Source organism: Castor canadensis, chromosome 7, assembly GCF_047511655.1.
Source record: "Castor canadensis chromosome 7, mCasCan1.hap1v2, whole genome shotgun sequence".
NCBI lineage: Eukaryota > Metazoa > Chordata > Mammalia > Rodentia > Castoridae > Castor > Castor canadensis.
This window is the reverse complement of record NC_133392.1, coordinates 147728622-147744302: the sequence shown is the minus strand read 5'-3', so window position 1 is coordinate 147744302 and position 15681 is coordinate 147728622. Positions and strand designations below refer to the sequence as shown.

General features: G+C 36.2%; 1 protein-coding gene across 40 annotated transcripts in view; it reads right to left on the bottom strand.

Annotated features, from left to right (window-relative positions):
- The window catches only part of Eif4g3 (eukaryotic translation initiation factor 4 gamma 3), a 269231-nt gene that overhangs the window by 111145 nt on the left and 142405 nt on the right, over positions 1-15681 (bottom strand). For 32 of the 40 annotated variants that reach the window (XM_074081102.1, XM_074081107.1, XM_074081115.1 and 29 more), the window contains one exon: positions 3024-3132. In XM_074081102.1, the coding sequence (XP_073937203.1) occupies positions 3024-3132 (109 nt within the window). The remainder of the gene's footprint in view (positions 1-3023; positions 3133-15681) is intronic. The other 8 variants (XM_074081114.1, XM_074081117.1, XM_074081083.1 and 5 more) reach the window with 1 other exon arrangement.

Below are 15681 nucleotides of genomic sequence, written 5' to 3'. Positions count from 1 at the left end.
AGACGGTACTATTCTCATTTAATAGGCAGAACAAGCATGCCAAGCATCCTGAGGGTCAGTTTCAACTGACAAGAAATATCTTGTCCCAAATGCCAACAGAACCCCAACTGAGCAATGCTCCACTAAGTGGTTGAATTATAACACAATACCCTTCACTGAATACACTAGCTACTTTTAACAAGCAGTAAGACTAAGAATTTAAGGCATTCACTAACTCTTATTTCTATCTATCCATAGATACCTTCAATACACTGGATTGAATATACTTTCTCACTTAGGAAACAACAATCATTTCAGTTGTGTTACACCATTAATAAAACAGAGTTCATTCAATAGGTTTTCTCTCTACAAACCAGTATGAGATATTCCCTTGTCTTTATAAGATATCAGACAAATGGAAAATGGTATACTAATGCTTATGTCAAAAATTTGGGGGAAATTCCAAGATTAATAATTATAACTAACATTTATCAAGCACTTACTTTCAAACTAGGAGCTGGTTTGAATATCACACATATATTACTTCTTTAAATTCTCACAATCACTACTGAGGGAGAAACTACAATGTTCCTATTCTACAGATGAGGAAACTATGGGTTTTAGAGCTTAGTGATAGGCCCAAATCATATAACTAAGCAAATGTTCGGCCTGAGATGATTTCAAAGCCCATATTCTTCCAATTTAAGGTAGAGAACAGAAGGTTATAAAAATAGAACATTTAGGTGAATCAAGCAGGAGAAACATTTTGGAGCTAACATGAAATTCTGTTACCCAATAAAAGCCTGCTGTAAAGAAAATTCTATTGAGAAAGAAGAAGAAATCTGACTACAGAGGACAAAGACAATTATTTTGGGGGAAGGGTAATAAAAGCAATCTTTTAAAACTGAATGCTTGGATCCTTCTTTGATTTTAAAAGGAATTTACAGTTTAAAAAGCTTAAATTACTAGAATAAAGAAAAAGTATAATATTTAAAAAATGGTGAGTACTTTCTAATGGTATTTAATAAATTTGGTTTATAAAATGACTCAAAACTACTTAAACATTGGCAGGCCATGGGTAGAGACTGAGTTTTCCAGTGAATAACTGGTACTATAGGAAGTGATAGTAGCCCAAATAAGCACTATGGATTGTACTTAAAATACTATGGGTTTTTAAACCTTAAGATAATATGAAACATTTTCTAATTCACCATTATCCATATCATATAACATGAAATTCTTAGTGTTCCTTTTCACAAAGTAACTGCAAGAAATATGATGTCATAATTATCATCATCAGTGTATGTTATGAATTTTAAAAAGATTTTCCCATAGCTATAGAGTAAGTATGCAAAGAAAATATATTTTAAGATCTTCTTCCATGGGAAATATTTAATATGCTTAGCATAATTCTAACTAACCGAACAATTACATTTGCGCAAAAGTGCAGTGATAAAATTTGAAGGGAAATACCCTATCAGTTATTCTTTACCAAGATTAAAAACATTTCGAAGTTGTACTTAATACTACTTTATCGCCAGACATTGGAGCACACACCTATAATTCTAGCACTTGAAAGACTAAGGCAGGAGGACTGTAACTTTGAGGCCAGCGTAGGCTATGGGGCAAGTTCCAGGCTGGTCTCAGCCACAAAGTGAGACCCTCTCTCAAAAATAAATTAATAATAATAATAATAATAAACCACTGATGCTTTATCATTAGAGATAAAGAGTAGTCTTCTCCAAAAACTAAAAGATAAATGGCTTTAACCTTTAAAAATTTAGCTTTGAGCATGCATGAGTCCTCCTTTAACTGAACATTTCTGAAGGAAGTATTTGACATTGCAACTTTTAGAAGCAGACCAGGTTAGTATTCATTTCCCAGTTTAAAATTAACTTACATACCAAACGCAATTTAAGATTTGACTCTAATCGTTATTTTAGACAAGGATTCTCAATAATCAATGGGAAACATGAACTTCCTCTTTAAAAAAATCACGTATTATCTTTGCATGATGCAAACACATGGACATCATATATTACAAGTCCATCTTTCAGAAGGTTTATGAGTTGAATAAGTGGCAGGATAGCCACTTCTAAATATTTTTAAAGAGTAATTTTTTAGAAAATGTATTTACTAACAACCCATTAAAAAAAGAAGTTTGGAGGAAGGAATAACTCAAGAAAGTAGGTAACATACATGAAATCTACTCACTCTAGGAGTGAACTGAGAAACATTTGAAAGCATGCTCAAAGTTACTTGCTTCCATCTGTTCCTACTGAGAACTGTTTCCCAGTTTTTGCTAGGGTCAAGCCAAAATCCAAGTAGGCAGGAAAAAGAGGCTATGATATTTTACTTTCTTGACATGAGATTTTCCTTAAAGATTACATTTATATTCCAGAAGGTATTATATTCCCATGAACGTTTGGCATCTGATGTTCAAGGTCAATTCCAGCATCAATAATAACAGTTATAATTAACTAAGTGCTGTTCATGTGCTAGGCATGTCCTCACAACAACGAGGTGGGTCTTCATTCTGTTGTGTAAGTGAAGAAACTGGGATATATAAGCTAAGTGACCTCACTCAAGATCAAATTGCTAGTGCTATGTCATTTCAAAACATGACTAGAATTCACTGTTTGCTCTAACTGGGCTACAGAAAACTGTAAGAAGAAACATTGTATCTTTTGTAAAGATAGCAACATACACAAGGATACAATGAACATATAAATCTGTGCTGCTCTAGTAAAGTTAAACAGGTCTAATTTATCCCTCTAAACATACATTTAAAAAAACAGTTTAAGGCAGCTAAGCTTTTATCAATATATAGCTATTCACAGTGAGGCATTAATGAAATGGCAAGGGCTTTTTTTCTAATCAACCCTACTTCAGCTTCCTAGAAGTAGAACACTTTCCACCTTAGAGCTTTGTTGAAAAGCAGGAGGTCTCAATAATCCTGAGGTATTTTACTTCTGAATGCTGAGAAAAATGTAGTTAATAAAAGGCATTGAAGATAAGAGGGAGGAAAACAGTCATACACAAACCTTGCTTCTGGTCGCTAGCTGCAGTGACAGGGGTGCTGGCAGCAAGATGAGCGCTCTCCACAGTCCCGTAAGCCACAGGGCTGTGCTCGGGGACCTGGCTGGGCAGCTGCTGGGATTTGAAGTACAAAAAAGGGTGATAATGAGCGTGCGAACATAAAAACTAGCAACATGGAACCCAAGCAAGTAGGGAAGACAAAGAGGGGTAAAAGGTCACAAAATTAAAAGAAGGAAAGCAAGGAAAAAATATATAAGTCAATTTAATAAATTCAAAAATTACATGGGAAGACAGGGAAGACAAGGGAAGAGGCAGCAGGAAAGGGAGAAGGAGAAGAGATGATTACCATTAGCCACAGCAAGAGAAGACATCACAACAATCATTAGTACATTTCATTCTCCAGTGTGCTTTCTAAGGACAAGCTGACTTTTCAACCTAACCATCGGTCACATCTGAGAGGAAATTTAACATCCTTCTAGTAAAAGATTCAAGCATTTGGTCAACTTCACTTAAAAACTACCTAGCAAAGTTGTTCATCTGCCAAAAGCATGAAAAACAGAAAATATGAAGGGTTTAAGAAAACATGAAAGGTCACGTTTTCTGTAATTGTATTTCCATAATCATACAGATGAATTGCAACACAGAAAGTATCTAAATTCACTTTTACCTTAAAATATCTTTAGGGTTTGTTTTGTTTTGTTTTGTGTCTCTTCCCCCATCCCTCTGGTCAGAATCAGAAATCCAAGGAAAATACCTGGCTTTTCAGAGCTATGATGAAATTCATTTTTCATTTGGCCACTGTTTAAAATGAAAAATGCCTATCAAAATCAAAGCCAATAGGTTGAGAAAATTGCAGTCACTGCAACTTAGATGGAACAGAATTGCATAAGCATAGACAAAAACACTCATCCTACATCACATTCTAGGGAGGCATTTGTTCTGGATTGGAGGGTTACACAAAAGCTACAAAACAAAGCAGTGTCTCACCTCGGAGATCTAAGATCTATTTTTGGTATCTTAATCTCCTACACTGAATACTAGTAGCAGGGCTATCAGAGCAATTTCCTGCAAAATTCTCTGGGTGTGTGTGTGGGGTGTGTGTGTGTGTGTGTGTGTGGGGTGTGTGTGTGTGTGGGGGGGGGGGGTGTGGGGTGTGTGTGTGTGTGTGTGTGTGTGTGTGGGGTGTGTGTGTGTGGGGTGTGTGTGTGTGTGTGTGTGTGTGTGTGTGTGTGTGTGTGTGTAAGACCACTTAAAAATGAAAGTTAGCAAAATATATATTTTTTTTCCAGGCTGGTATCATGGTTCATGGCTGTAACTTCAGCCACATAGGAGAGAGAGATTGGGAAGATCACTATTTGAAGCCAGCCTAGGCAAAAAGTTAGTGAGATCACATTTCAACAAATGAGCTGGGCATGGCAGTACATGTCCATAAACCCAGCTGCATGGGAATCCATAGGCAGGAATGATCACACACTGAGTCTGGCCCTAGGCAAAAGTACAATACCCTACCTGAAAAATAAGTAAAAAGGGGGCCTGTAGGCAGCCAAGCACAAGGCCCTGAGTTCAAAGCCCAGTACCACCAAAAACAAAAATTAAAAATTAAAGAAATAATATTTTATGTCAGTATTCTTACTTAAAGTTCTAAAAGGGAGAGTATAAATGAAATAGACATATCATTTATGATGGTATCACTTAAGTTAGCACACTTCTCAAAATGTACAATATACAATTTACATGTGACTAGATACAGATTGTATAGAACAGATAAGGGGAAATACTACCATTTCACATATTCATTAGACTATGAAAGTGCTCATATTCCACAATTACTTGTAAATGAAAACTACTGAGCTTATATGTATATATATTTTAAAAAATGAAGCTAAGATTTTTATTTTGAATCTTGGAAAAATAAATAGCATTACAATAATTATTCCTAATCCTTAGCTTTAGTGGGGGAAAAAAACTGTATTACTTTAAATTAAGTTAGAAAAGCTACATAGCTAAAAATGAAAACACAAACTCTGTTCAATTCTATTGGCTGAAAATAGATGTAGAAAAAAGGAAAAACTGCAAGTGCTTTAATTAGTTACATTTCCCAGGAAACAAAGACTTGTAAAATTATACTGCTAATCTGAAAGGAAGAAAATATTAACTGCTATAATTGCCTGGGAAATTAATAACCAAAACATAGGTCAATGAAATGATAGCTATAGATAAGGGAAAAAGTGTAAGACAGTAAAGGCTACCTATGCCTTTAAGTTTGCACAAATCTCAGGATTTTTCAGTGTAAAATACCTTCAAATCATATGAGACAACTACACATTTTAATCAAGAATTTAGTTCTTGAGATGGGGTCTTCTTATGTCGCCCAGGATGGCCTGGAAACCTTGGGCTCAAGTGACCCTACTGATTGAACCTGGGAGTAGGCAGGACTAAAGGTAAGCACCCTCACTGCTGTTCTGCCATCCCTGCTGTTGCTGCTTCTTTTTCTTGTGGTACCAGGGTTCGAACCCAGGTCTTCAAGCATGCCTACCACTAGGATACAAACCCAGCCCTACACAGATATTTTTAAATTAACAAAATCAAGGAAGAATTTATATAGAGAGAGTCATACAAAAGGACTGAGCTCACACATCAGTTTAATAGTTCCAAATTCAAGCATCCAATGCAAAGTATCTATAACATTCGGGGGAAGTACTTACTCCTCAGTTTTCTCAACTACAAAATAAAAATGAACTAAAAAGATCGCATACTTTTTTCAACCTATTCTATAGGCTTCTGACAGTACCAAGAAAAATAGCATATTAACATATAATTAGTTTAATCTTATGTGCATTAATTTTAATTTCAGATATCAAATTTTAGTTAACCTTCTGCTAATCTCATCTATTCTCTCCTAATGAATTAACTCTAAACAGACCATTAAGAGTTCCTTATCTTTTCAAAACATTAATAAGCATGAACTATTTTACCTAACAACTCATAAAAAAAATCAGGAAAGACATGGAATATTGTGACTCAAAACATCACACCAAAAGCATCTTGATCCATATAAAGAAATTAAGCTACATTGTTAAGAATATGGTTAAGGCAGTCCAAAACTATTACCCCTCAGTCACAGTCACTACTGGTGGTAATGAAGTTCACACTACAAAATAATTCTCTGGAGACACTGAGGAGCCAGAGTTGAAGATCAGGGATCACTTAGCAACTTTTCTTATAATGCTGGCAATAGTTCACAACTGATTGTCAGTGCTAAATTTCAACCCCCATAACTTTTCAAAATCAAGATTTTGACTGGTGGAATTAAAAAACCAAATGTTTCTCATTTTTCAACGAGAGTGGTAAAGGAATTAGAAGGATGGCAAGATAGAGGAGACTGTATCCAAGAAATGAATTTCTTTTACAAGTTCTAGCTGAGAATCAATGCTAGTGAGGTTTTATATATTAAAATACTGGTCTCAAGAGAGAATATATGGTAGGCTTGGGCCCAAATACAGGAGGAATTAATTTCTTTTTAAAAATGGAATGTTTATCTATTAGACAAAACAAGCCACCAGGCGTAATGGCACATACCTATAATCTCAGCAGGAAGCTTAGGCAGAAGGATCTTGAATTCAATTTCCAGGCCAGTTAGGGCCATAGCAAGAACTTATCTCAAAACCAAATGAAGCTTAATAAATGAATAAAAAAATTAAAAAAACAGAACAAATGAAACCAAACCAAACCAAACCAAACAAACCCAAAACCAAAATAAAATCTGGAACTATTCTTAAAGACATCTTTGTACAATTTCAAGTTTTTTCCATAATAGGCCACATTTTTTGCCAGAAAGGTTTAAACTGAGTACATGCTAGAACATTTATATAAAGGAGAACACAGAGGGCCAGCAAATATGGTCCAGGACCAAATATGTCAGTTTTTGTATTGCCCACAAGATAAGAAATTTTCACATTTTTAAATGGCAGGAAAAAAGAAACATGAAAAGAAAAACAATATTTCTTGACATGGCAATTATATAAAGTTCAAATTTGAGTGCCCATAAATGTCATGATTATTTTTGTGCTATAACGGTAGCAATGAGTAGTGCTAAAAGAAAGAATATGATTGCTAGGTCTGAAATATTTACTATCTAGCCCATTACAGAAAAGGTTTGCTGTTATAAATCAATGACAGAAAGTCAAAGACTTTATACTTATGATGTAAATATAAGCAGGAATCTGAAGTGATTTATTGTATCATAAGAGGCCACTTTTTTCTTAAGTCTTTCCTGTTTTATAATTTAATGTGTAACTGATTTTTCAAAGGCCCATTTGGTAACTTTAAATAATCCTTATGTAAAACATCTCATGTATTTAGCATACACAAATCCAGGAAATAAACAAGTGTAATTTCCATTGAGAAACATGAAGCAAAATTAGAATATTTTAATGATGTCAGGAAAAAGGGCCAAAACATGCTTCCTTCATTAAGAGAGAGAGAATCTTCTAGTCACACATTATAAAAGGTTGTGTGTGCTTCCTCCCAGAATTTACCATGGATAAAACACTGAGAATTCCCTGGTGACTAAGACAAGATTCTTAGCTTCGTGGACTGAATATCAGAGAAAACAGAAATTGAGAAATAAATCACAAAAGTAATCACTTAATTAGAAGAGCTATATAATGTTATGCTGGAGAACAGAAGATAACATATAACTTAGGGTCTGACTTTGTGTGTGTGTGAGGAGGTTATTTTTGAGGAAGCAATACTTAGGCTAAATTTTAGAGTCAATCTGAATATAGGCACATGGGAGGCACGAGGGAGGAGGTGTAGGAGGAAACAGTTGAGGTAGCAAGAACAGCATGTATGAAAGCTTTAAAAGGAGGAGCACTATGTGAAAAACAGCATGTATGAGAATAAGAACAGCTGGGAAGCTTGGTGTAAAATGAGGAAGGCATGACAGAATACAAAGAGGGCCTCAGAGGCCACTCCAAGGGTTTTGGTCCTTATTTCCACAGCAATGGGAATCCAGGGACAGGTTTTAAGCAGCAGTGTAATACAATCAGATTTACGTTTTCAAGAGTTAAATCTGTGCTGGACACCAGTGGCTCATGCCTATAATCCTAGCTATTTTGGAGGAATAATAAATCAAGAAGATCAAGGTTCAAGCTAGGTCCACTGAAAGGAATGAGCCCCTATCTCAAAAATAACCACAGAAAAAGAGGCTGGAGGCATGTTTTAAGTGGAACAGTGCATGCCTAGCAAGCAGAAAGCTCTGAGTTCAAACCCCAACATTGTTCCCCCTGGAAAAAAAAAAAAGAAGAAAGAAAAGTTAATTCTGCTATCTCATAGAGGATATACTAGAGAGAAGGAAGAGTAGTTAAATGGACTCAATTCATATGGTCATTGCAGTAGTCCATGGGACTGACTACTATAATAGTAGTAGTAATAGGGGAATGACAATGAATTCTACTTAATATAGCAAGCAAACTGCCAGTGATAATCGATAAGGTAACTATATAACAGGGAGGGGATCAAAGAGGGGTAAAAATATGGTTTCTGAAATATGAGTAATCACTGAGACAGGGGACACTGGAGGAGATATCAGAGATCAAGGGTTGGGGAAGAAGAAGAACATCAATTCAAACTGCAAATATGAAATGCTTGTGATAGACCTGAATTCTGAAAATTTGTCACTTGTACCATACATTAAACTGAATGCTGGGAACACAGGGCTTAATAAGATGTGACGCTTTTTGCATCCATGGAGCAAACATCCTAGTTGTACAAATGGTCAATAAACTAGAAAATATTTCAGGGAGAGATTAATGCTATGAATAAAATTAAAGTAGGGCAAAGGACAGGACAGTAAGGGGCCTGCAAGTAACACTTTAGAGTAGTCTGAGATTGATATCCTGAGGAAGTAGTATTAGAAGAGATACATGAAAGAGGAATGAGACAGACTTGTAATGTGGAAAACCACTTTCAGACAGAAAGAAGAGCAAGAACAAAAGCTTTGAGGTAGACGGAAGCTTGGCAAAGTGGCCCATGGACAAGGAATTCAGCTGCAATGCAGTATAGTCAAGAGGAGTAGGAGAGATTCCAGATGAGGTCAGAAACAAAGGACGTATGACCACCCATGGAACTCCAAAATTCTGTGTAGGAACTTTCTATGCTTTATTCACAAGTGGAGAGAGACTAGGTGCTTTTGTGTAGGAAAGAGATGTGACCTGATTTGACTTTTACCAAGATCACTCAGATGAGTGAGAAAGTTATCGCTGTCTAGGAAAGAGATCCATGGGCCTTAAAAATAACTACACCAATAGCACAGAAGATGGTGAGAATGGTGAGACAAAGAGGACTTAAAGATGACTCCAAGGCACATTGCTTGAACTACTGGGGTGGACATTAGGAAAAGGAAAAGTAAGTATGCTAAGCACATGAAGAAAACAGCTAGTAACATAGGAGGTACACACTCAAATCCCTCCATATACCAACAGGTTACTTATTTGTGGGAAGCAAAAGGAATGACACATAACAGAACAATGTAATAAACTGCAGAATACATGATGAGGCTACAAGCACTAATGAAAACTTATTCCTTCAGATACTAACCTGACAAAACAATAGATATATGCAATAGCATGAAAAGCCTCCCTAAAAGCAGTAAGGAGGGAAGCCCATACACCAGAGGTCACCGCTATGAGGTAGACAGGAAGACTTTTAAAAAAATGATTTTAAAGTTCCCATGGGGAAGGGTGAAAATAGAACAAAATGTAAAAATCAAAAATAATGTGAATGGACTCCTAAATATATCAAAACGTATTACAAACTATAGAATTTCCTTTGGTGTGTGTCCCCTATGCTTCATTGGTTGTAATTTAAACACCACTCTGAGATTATTAAGAGAGTGGAAACTTAATTGGACTATGATGTTGGGGTGAGGTCTTTGCAAGGCAATTAAAATTAGATAAGGTCATTAGTGTGGAAGTCCCATGATTGAATACTGGTGGTTACATAAGATGATTAAGAAAGAAAAGAAGACACACACACACAGGTTACTAGTATTTTGCTTTGTGATGCTTTGTACAGTATCTCTGGTCTCTGGTACCAAGATGTCCAGATGTGACTCTTCAACCTTAGGCCTCCAGAATCATGAGCCAAGATAAACCTGTTTCTTTATAATTCACAGAGTCTGTGGTACTGTGTGACTGGCAGTAGAAAATAAACTTGCAGTATAATAATGGAATTAAAACAAGTAAATGGCCAGGCATGGTGGTGCAGCACTCAAGAGGCTGAGTCAGGAGAATTACGAGTTCCAGGCCAATCTGGGCTACACAGTAAGACCCTATCTCAAAATTCTAAGGATGGGATTCAGTGCTAGAGTGCTTCCCTATCATGCAGAAGGCCCTGGTTCTCAGGCTCGGCATACATACACACCCCACCCTGAAAAAACAACAACAAAAAACAGACGGGATAGTAAAGTCCATAAACAGACCAAGGTATATATGATAACTCACAATTCATTAAATGATTAAAGCAAGATCTTAAAGACATATAACAAACTGCCTCAAAACATCTAATTTTTTTAAATATAGAAAATTTGTGAGTCTAAAAGTTTTGAAACTATGTGACAGAAGGCAGTAGTAACAAGGTTAAAAAACATCCAAAAATCAAGAAAAATGTTAACATATTGCTATGGTTTGAATGTGTCCACAAAATTCACTGTTAGAAACTCAATCCCCAATAAAAATAGTGCTGACAGGTGGGATCTACTAAGATCATAAGGCTCCACTTTCATGAATGGAACCATGCTGTCATTGTATAAGTAGGTTAGTTACTATGAGAGCCAGCTCAGCCTTTAATGCTCCCTCATTCTTACCCTCTTGCTCTTTTGCCTTCTGCAATGGGATGATGTGGCATTACTGCCCTAATAAGAGACCAGCACTATGCTGCTGGACTTCCCAGCATTCAACACTGTGAGCCAAAACACTATTGTTTATAAATTACCCAGTCTACACTATTCTGTCATAATACCAAAAAAATACATTAAAACATGTATGTCAGAGGGATTGCTTTAAGATAAAGAGTTCTTATAAACAAGTTAGATGAAAATTACCCAAAAAGAAATACATTCAAAAGCATAAACAGATGATTTCTATACATATAATGTGATCGTAAAAAAAACTTAACTTTACAAATAAGTAAAAAATTAAATTACATATTATCCTTTAATCTTTCAGGTAAGGAGAAATGTAGACAAAGGGGTGTTCTCTTATATCTGAGGTGTAGGAAATAACCCCATAATCCAAGAAGAGGTGTGCAACGCTGCTCCACACATCAGTGTTAACATCGGTAAACCATGAAAGAATAGGAACATCTTTCAGTTAAACTATGGAACATACAAAGAAAGGAATGCCATGGAGTAACTTTTTGTAGGTATATGGCTGCACAAAAATCATGAGAACTAAAATCAAACATAAATATTTCTGCATAGTAAAAATAAATTCTGCATGGTCACTGAAATAAATGTAGTTATAAAATGAACCCAACAATATTAAGTTATGTATAAAACAGACATATGTGTATGTGCATATATGCACTAAACAATGTCTGGAAGGATATACATCCAGAAGGGGTTAATGTCAATAATAAGATTCAGGGTTATACCTGCCACCTTTTTTGGGGGGTAAAGAGGCATTACTGAGGGTTGAACTGTGGGCCTCGGGGTTGTTAAGCAGGCACTCTACCATCTGAGCCACTGTACTAGCCCTTTAAGCATGGGTTATTTTTGAGATAAGGTCTCACTTTATGCCCAGGGTGGCATAGACTGAAATCCTCCTATTTGTGCTTCCCTGTGTAGCTGGAATGATAGGCACATACCATCACACCCAGCCACTGGTTGAGATGGGATCTTGCAAACTTTTTCCTGGGCTGTTATCACACTAGGATCAAAGGCTGAGCCACCACACCTAGCCATACTTTCCTTGTTTACTACTTTCTTCACTGCTTTCCTATTCTTTCTAATGAAGACTTACCATTTATATAAATACAAAAATAAAGTTTTATTACTTTAGGAAATGTATTTCAAATAGATGAAAGACTAAGTGAGAAAGTTCCTTGCAATCTCTCATCACTCATCTTGTAAATGCTTACAACTAAGCATCAGAGTTGGCAGATAATTACAATCCCCGATATCACTGCTCAATGTCTGATTGAAAGCAGGCAGTAAAGGAGAGGAACTGTTACACATACAACAACCCAAGTCATACTTGATCATTAAAATTCTCATTTAGAATATCTACAGTAAAATCATACTACAATAAAGACTAGCATATAATTTGATAAAGAACTGTGAAAAAAAAAAAACAACAGGCTAGGCCCATAGCTTAAGTAGTAGAGGCAGCTACTTAGCAAGCAGAAGACCATAAAACTGAAATAACACAGAAGGGAAAACACAAAACTTAACTTGATTGCCTCAGAAACTGATTTTTGTTTTGATACCCAAACAACCTAAAGCATATTCACTCTCCTGACTTCCACAAAAGAATGTAAGAAAAAGTGGCCTTAAATCAAAATGTTTTCCTACATACTTAAGGAAGTTTTTACACACACAGAAACTGGAGAATTTTAGATTTATTTTAAAAATTAGACAGCTTTACAAAGTAACATGTCCCACAATTATAAATACGAACCACTGACTATGCACAGTTCATTTTTAACTACAGAACTGCTTAACCCGTAAGGGTCCCTGTTTATCTGGGCATCTCATTTAAAAGCTCTGGGAGAATCCTTTCCAGGTTAAATATCTATTTAAAGTGCACACAACTTTCTATATTATTGAAAAGTACAATATTTAAGTCAAAGTAGGTTATTCATGCTAAATTATTTCATTAAAGATGAATTATAATGTGATTTAATTCAATAACTACTATCTTTATTGCAGTCACCACTAAAAACTACACCTATATGTGTCAAGGAAGAGAATGGTATTAATTCACCAGTGACTACGACATAGTGGCATTTTTGTAAGACTGAATTTATTACACACTATATTGCCTAAAAATTCTGTATGTAGAAGCTTACCCCTTTATTGGACTTACATATTTATAACATGGACATTATTGCCAATTCTTTGAAACTAACTATAGGGAACTATTACTGTCAAACTATGAAATGAACTAATTAATAAATAGTCACAGAATGTAACGTTTCTAGGTGTCAAATATAAAAGGAGCTCTTCGAAAGACTTGGGTAATTTTCTCAAATGACAGAGGAGAAGCTATATCCTACCTAAGATGTGCCAGCAATCAACAGTTTCCAACCTTTTTTCTGATCTATGCTTTGGGGTGTCATGACACTTTCCCAGATTATAATCCTGTTTTTACTCTAAGGATAATTCTAAAAACAAGAGGGAAAAAAAAAAAAGGATAGGTAGAAGAAGAACAGAATTCATTTTAAAACAATTTTTAGGGCTGGGGATGTGATTCAAGTGGTAGAACACTACCAGTCTAACAAGCTCAAGGCCCAGTTCAAACCCTGCCGGGTGCCAGTAGCTCATGCCTGTACTCCTAGCTACTCAGGGAGAGATCAGGAAGAGGTCAAAGCTACCCTGGACAAATGGTTTGTGAGACCCTATCTTGAAAAAAACACCATCACAAAAAAAGGCTGGTGGAGTGGGCCAAGGTAGGCCCTGAGTTCAAGCCCCAGGACCCCCCCCACCAAAAATATACCAGGGGAAAGGAATGTGGGAGAACACAATTTTAAAGTAAATTTGATAAACTACCCATCACACTAGAGGTGGAAAATTTTTGAAGTCTTGCCTATCTAGCATCATTTATCTTTATTCACCCTTCAGGGGACCCATAAAGTCTTCTATACAGCTGGCACATATCTTAGTATAGGAACACTGCCATCAGCAATAACTGAGAAATTTGTTATTGAAGAAAAGTAACAAAATTGCTTACTTTAACCTTAAAGAACTAACAGGGAACGAGATTATTTAGTATGATCTTTTATTTCACAGATGAAAACATAGGGGTTTGAAGAGTATACATTTTTATCCACAGTCATAATTGTAAGTGACAAGAGTGGAGACCAGCAGCAAGTGCTTTGTTGCCTCTATGATGTCCAAATAAGCACCCACATTTTTGCACTATGATCACTTGTATCGGGCCATGTATACATATAAACTTATTTTCAACACGTGAGATTTAAAATCTGTAGGAGTTTCCTCATAGACAAACAGCAGCAGCAGTGAAAACACTGGTCTTCTCTCTTCTGTTTATATGGACCTAATGCAGTTTCCCTCAATTAACTCTTAGCTTGTGTCATAAATGTGTTTAATACAGTTGCTGCCTTAGCATCTATCTTTAGAACTGAGAGAAGTAATCTGAAATCCATTCATACCCTTTCAGTTTGCCTGGAAGCTCCTTGTTTCTTATCTCAGTGACTGAAAATCCAACACAGCCCACAGTTGCTGACCGTGATAAAAATTACCATTAACAACAAAGACAAGTTCCACCTTCAAGAGTGTCTCCTTTTAAATAGCCAAACCACAACCCTATGAAAAAGCATAAGAGAGAACACCATGCACCTTAATAAAGGTATGATTCCATGGGTCTTCTTTCTCTTTCTTCCTCTCCTCACCCACTAAGCTGAGCTTCCTCATACCTGCAGACTTCCCATGGCCTCCTGACAGGATCCTAACCTTTAAGCGATCTGTAAGTAATAAATTTTTTGTCTCAGATATTTTGGTTTTATTTCCTCATTATGTCTCACCTGCTCCACAATCCAAACTTACCTTATCCCTAGGCTCCCCTGGACAGTGACTATCTTGGTTTACTGCTATTCTTAACAGAGAGACCTCAAAACAGGATTATACAAAGGCAACTGCTGGAGCAGGAACCAACAGGAGGGTGGAGGGCAAAAGAAGTCAGCAATGGTGGGATGAATATGATCAAAGTACATTATATTCATGTATAGAAATAGAATAATGAAATCCATTAAACTTCAAAAAATGTGGGATAAGAAAAAGTAACAAAGAGGGTGAACATGATCCAAGTACCATTATATGCATGTATGGAAACCATCATATTCATGTACTGAAATCCCTTTATATAATACCTAATACTCTAAAAAAAGAAAAAGTAAAGACCAAATTTTTAAAAATTCACAACAACATGACAGCTTGCCAAAACTTCTGCACAGACAGCCATGAAGAAGAACGAAATGTTATTATTCGCTGGTAAATGGATGGAATTGGAGAACATCATTCTGAGTGAGGTTAGCCTGGCCCAAAAGACCAAAAATCGTATGTTCTCCCTCATATGTGGACATTTGATCAAGGGCAAACACAACAAGGGGACTGGACTTTGGGCACATGATAAAAGCGAGAGCACACAGGGAGGGGTGAGGATAGGTAAGACACCTAAAAAATTTTCTAGCATTTGTTGCCCTTAACACAGAGAAACTAAAGCAGATACCTTGGAAGCAACTGAGGCCAATAGGAAAAGGGGACCAGGAACTAGAGAAAAGGTGAGATCAAAAAGAATTAACCTAGAAGGTAACACACACGCACAAACCTTGTATGCACATATGAATAATAAAATAATTTAAAAAAAAAAAACAACTTCTGCATAGATATTCTATAGTGTTTCACCCTAAACCCAGGCACTT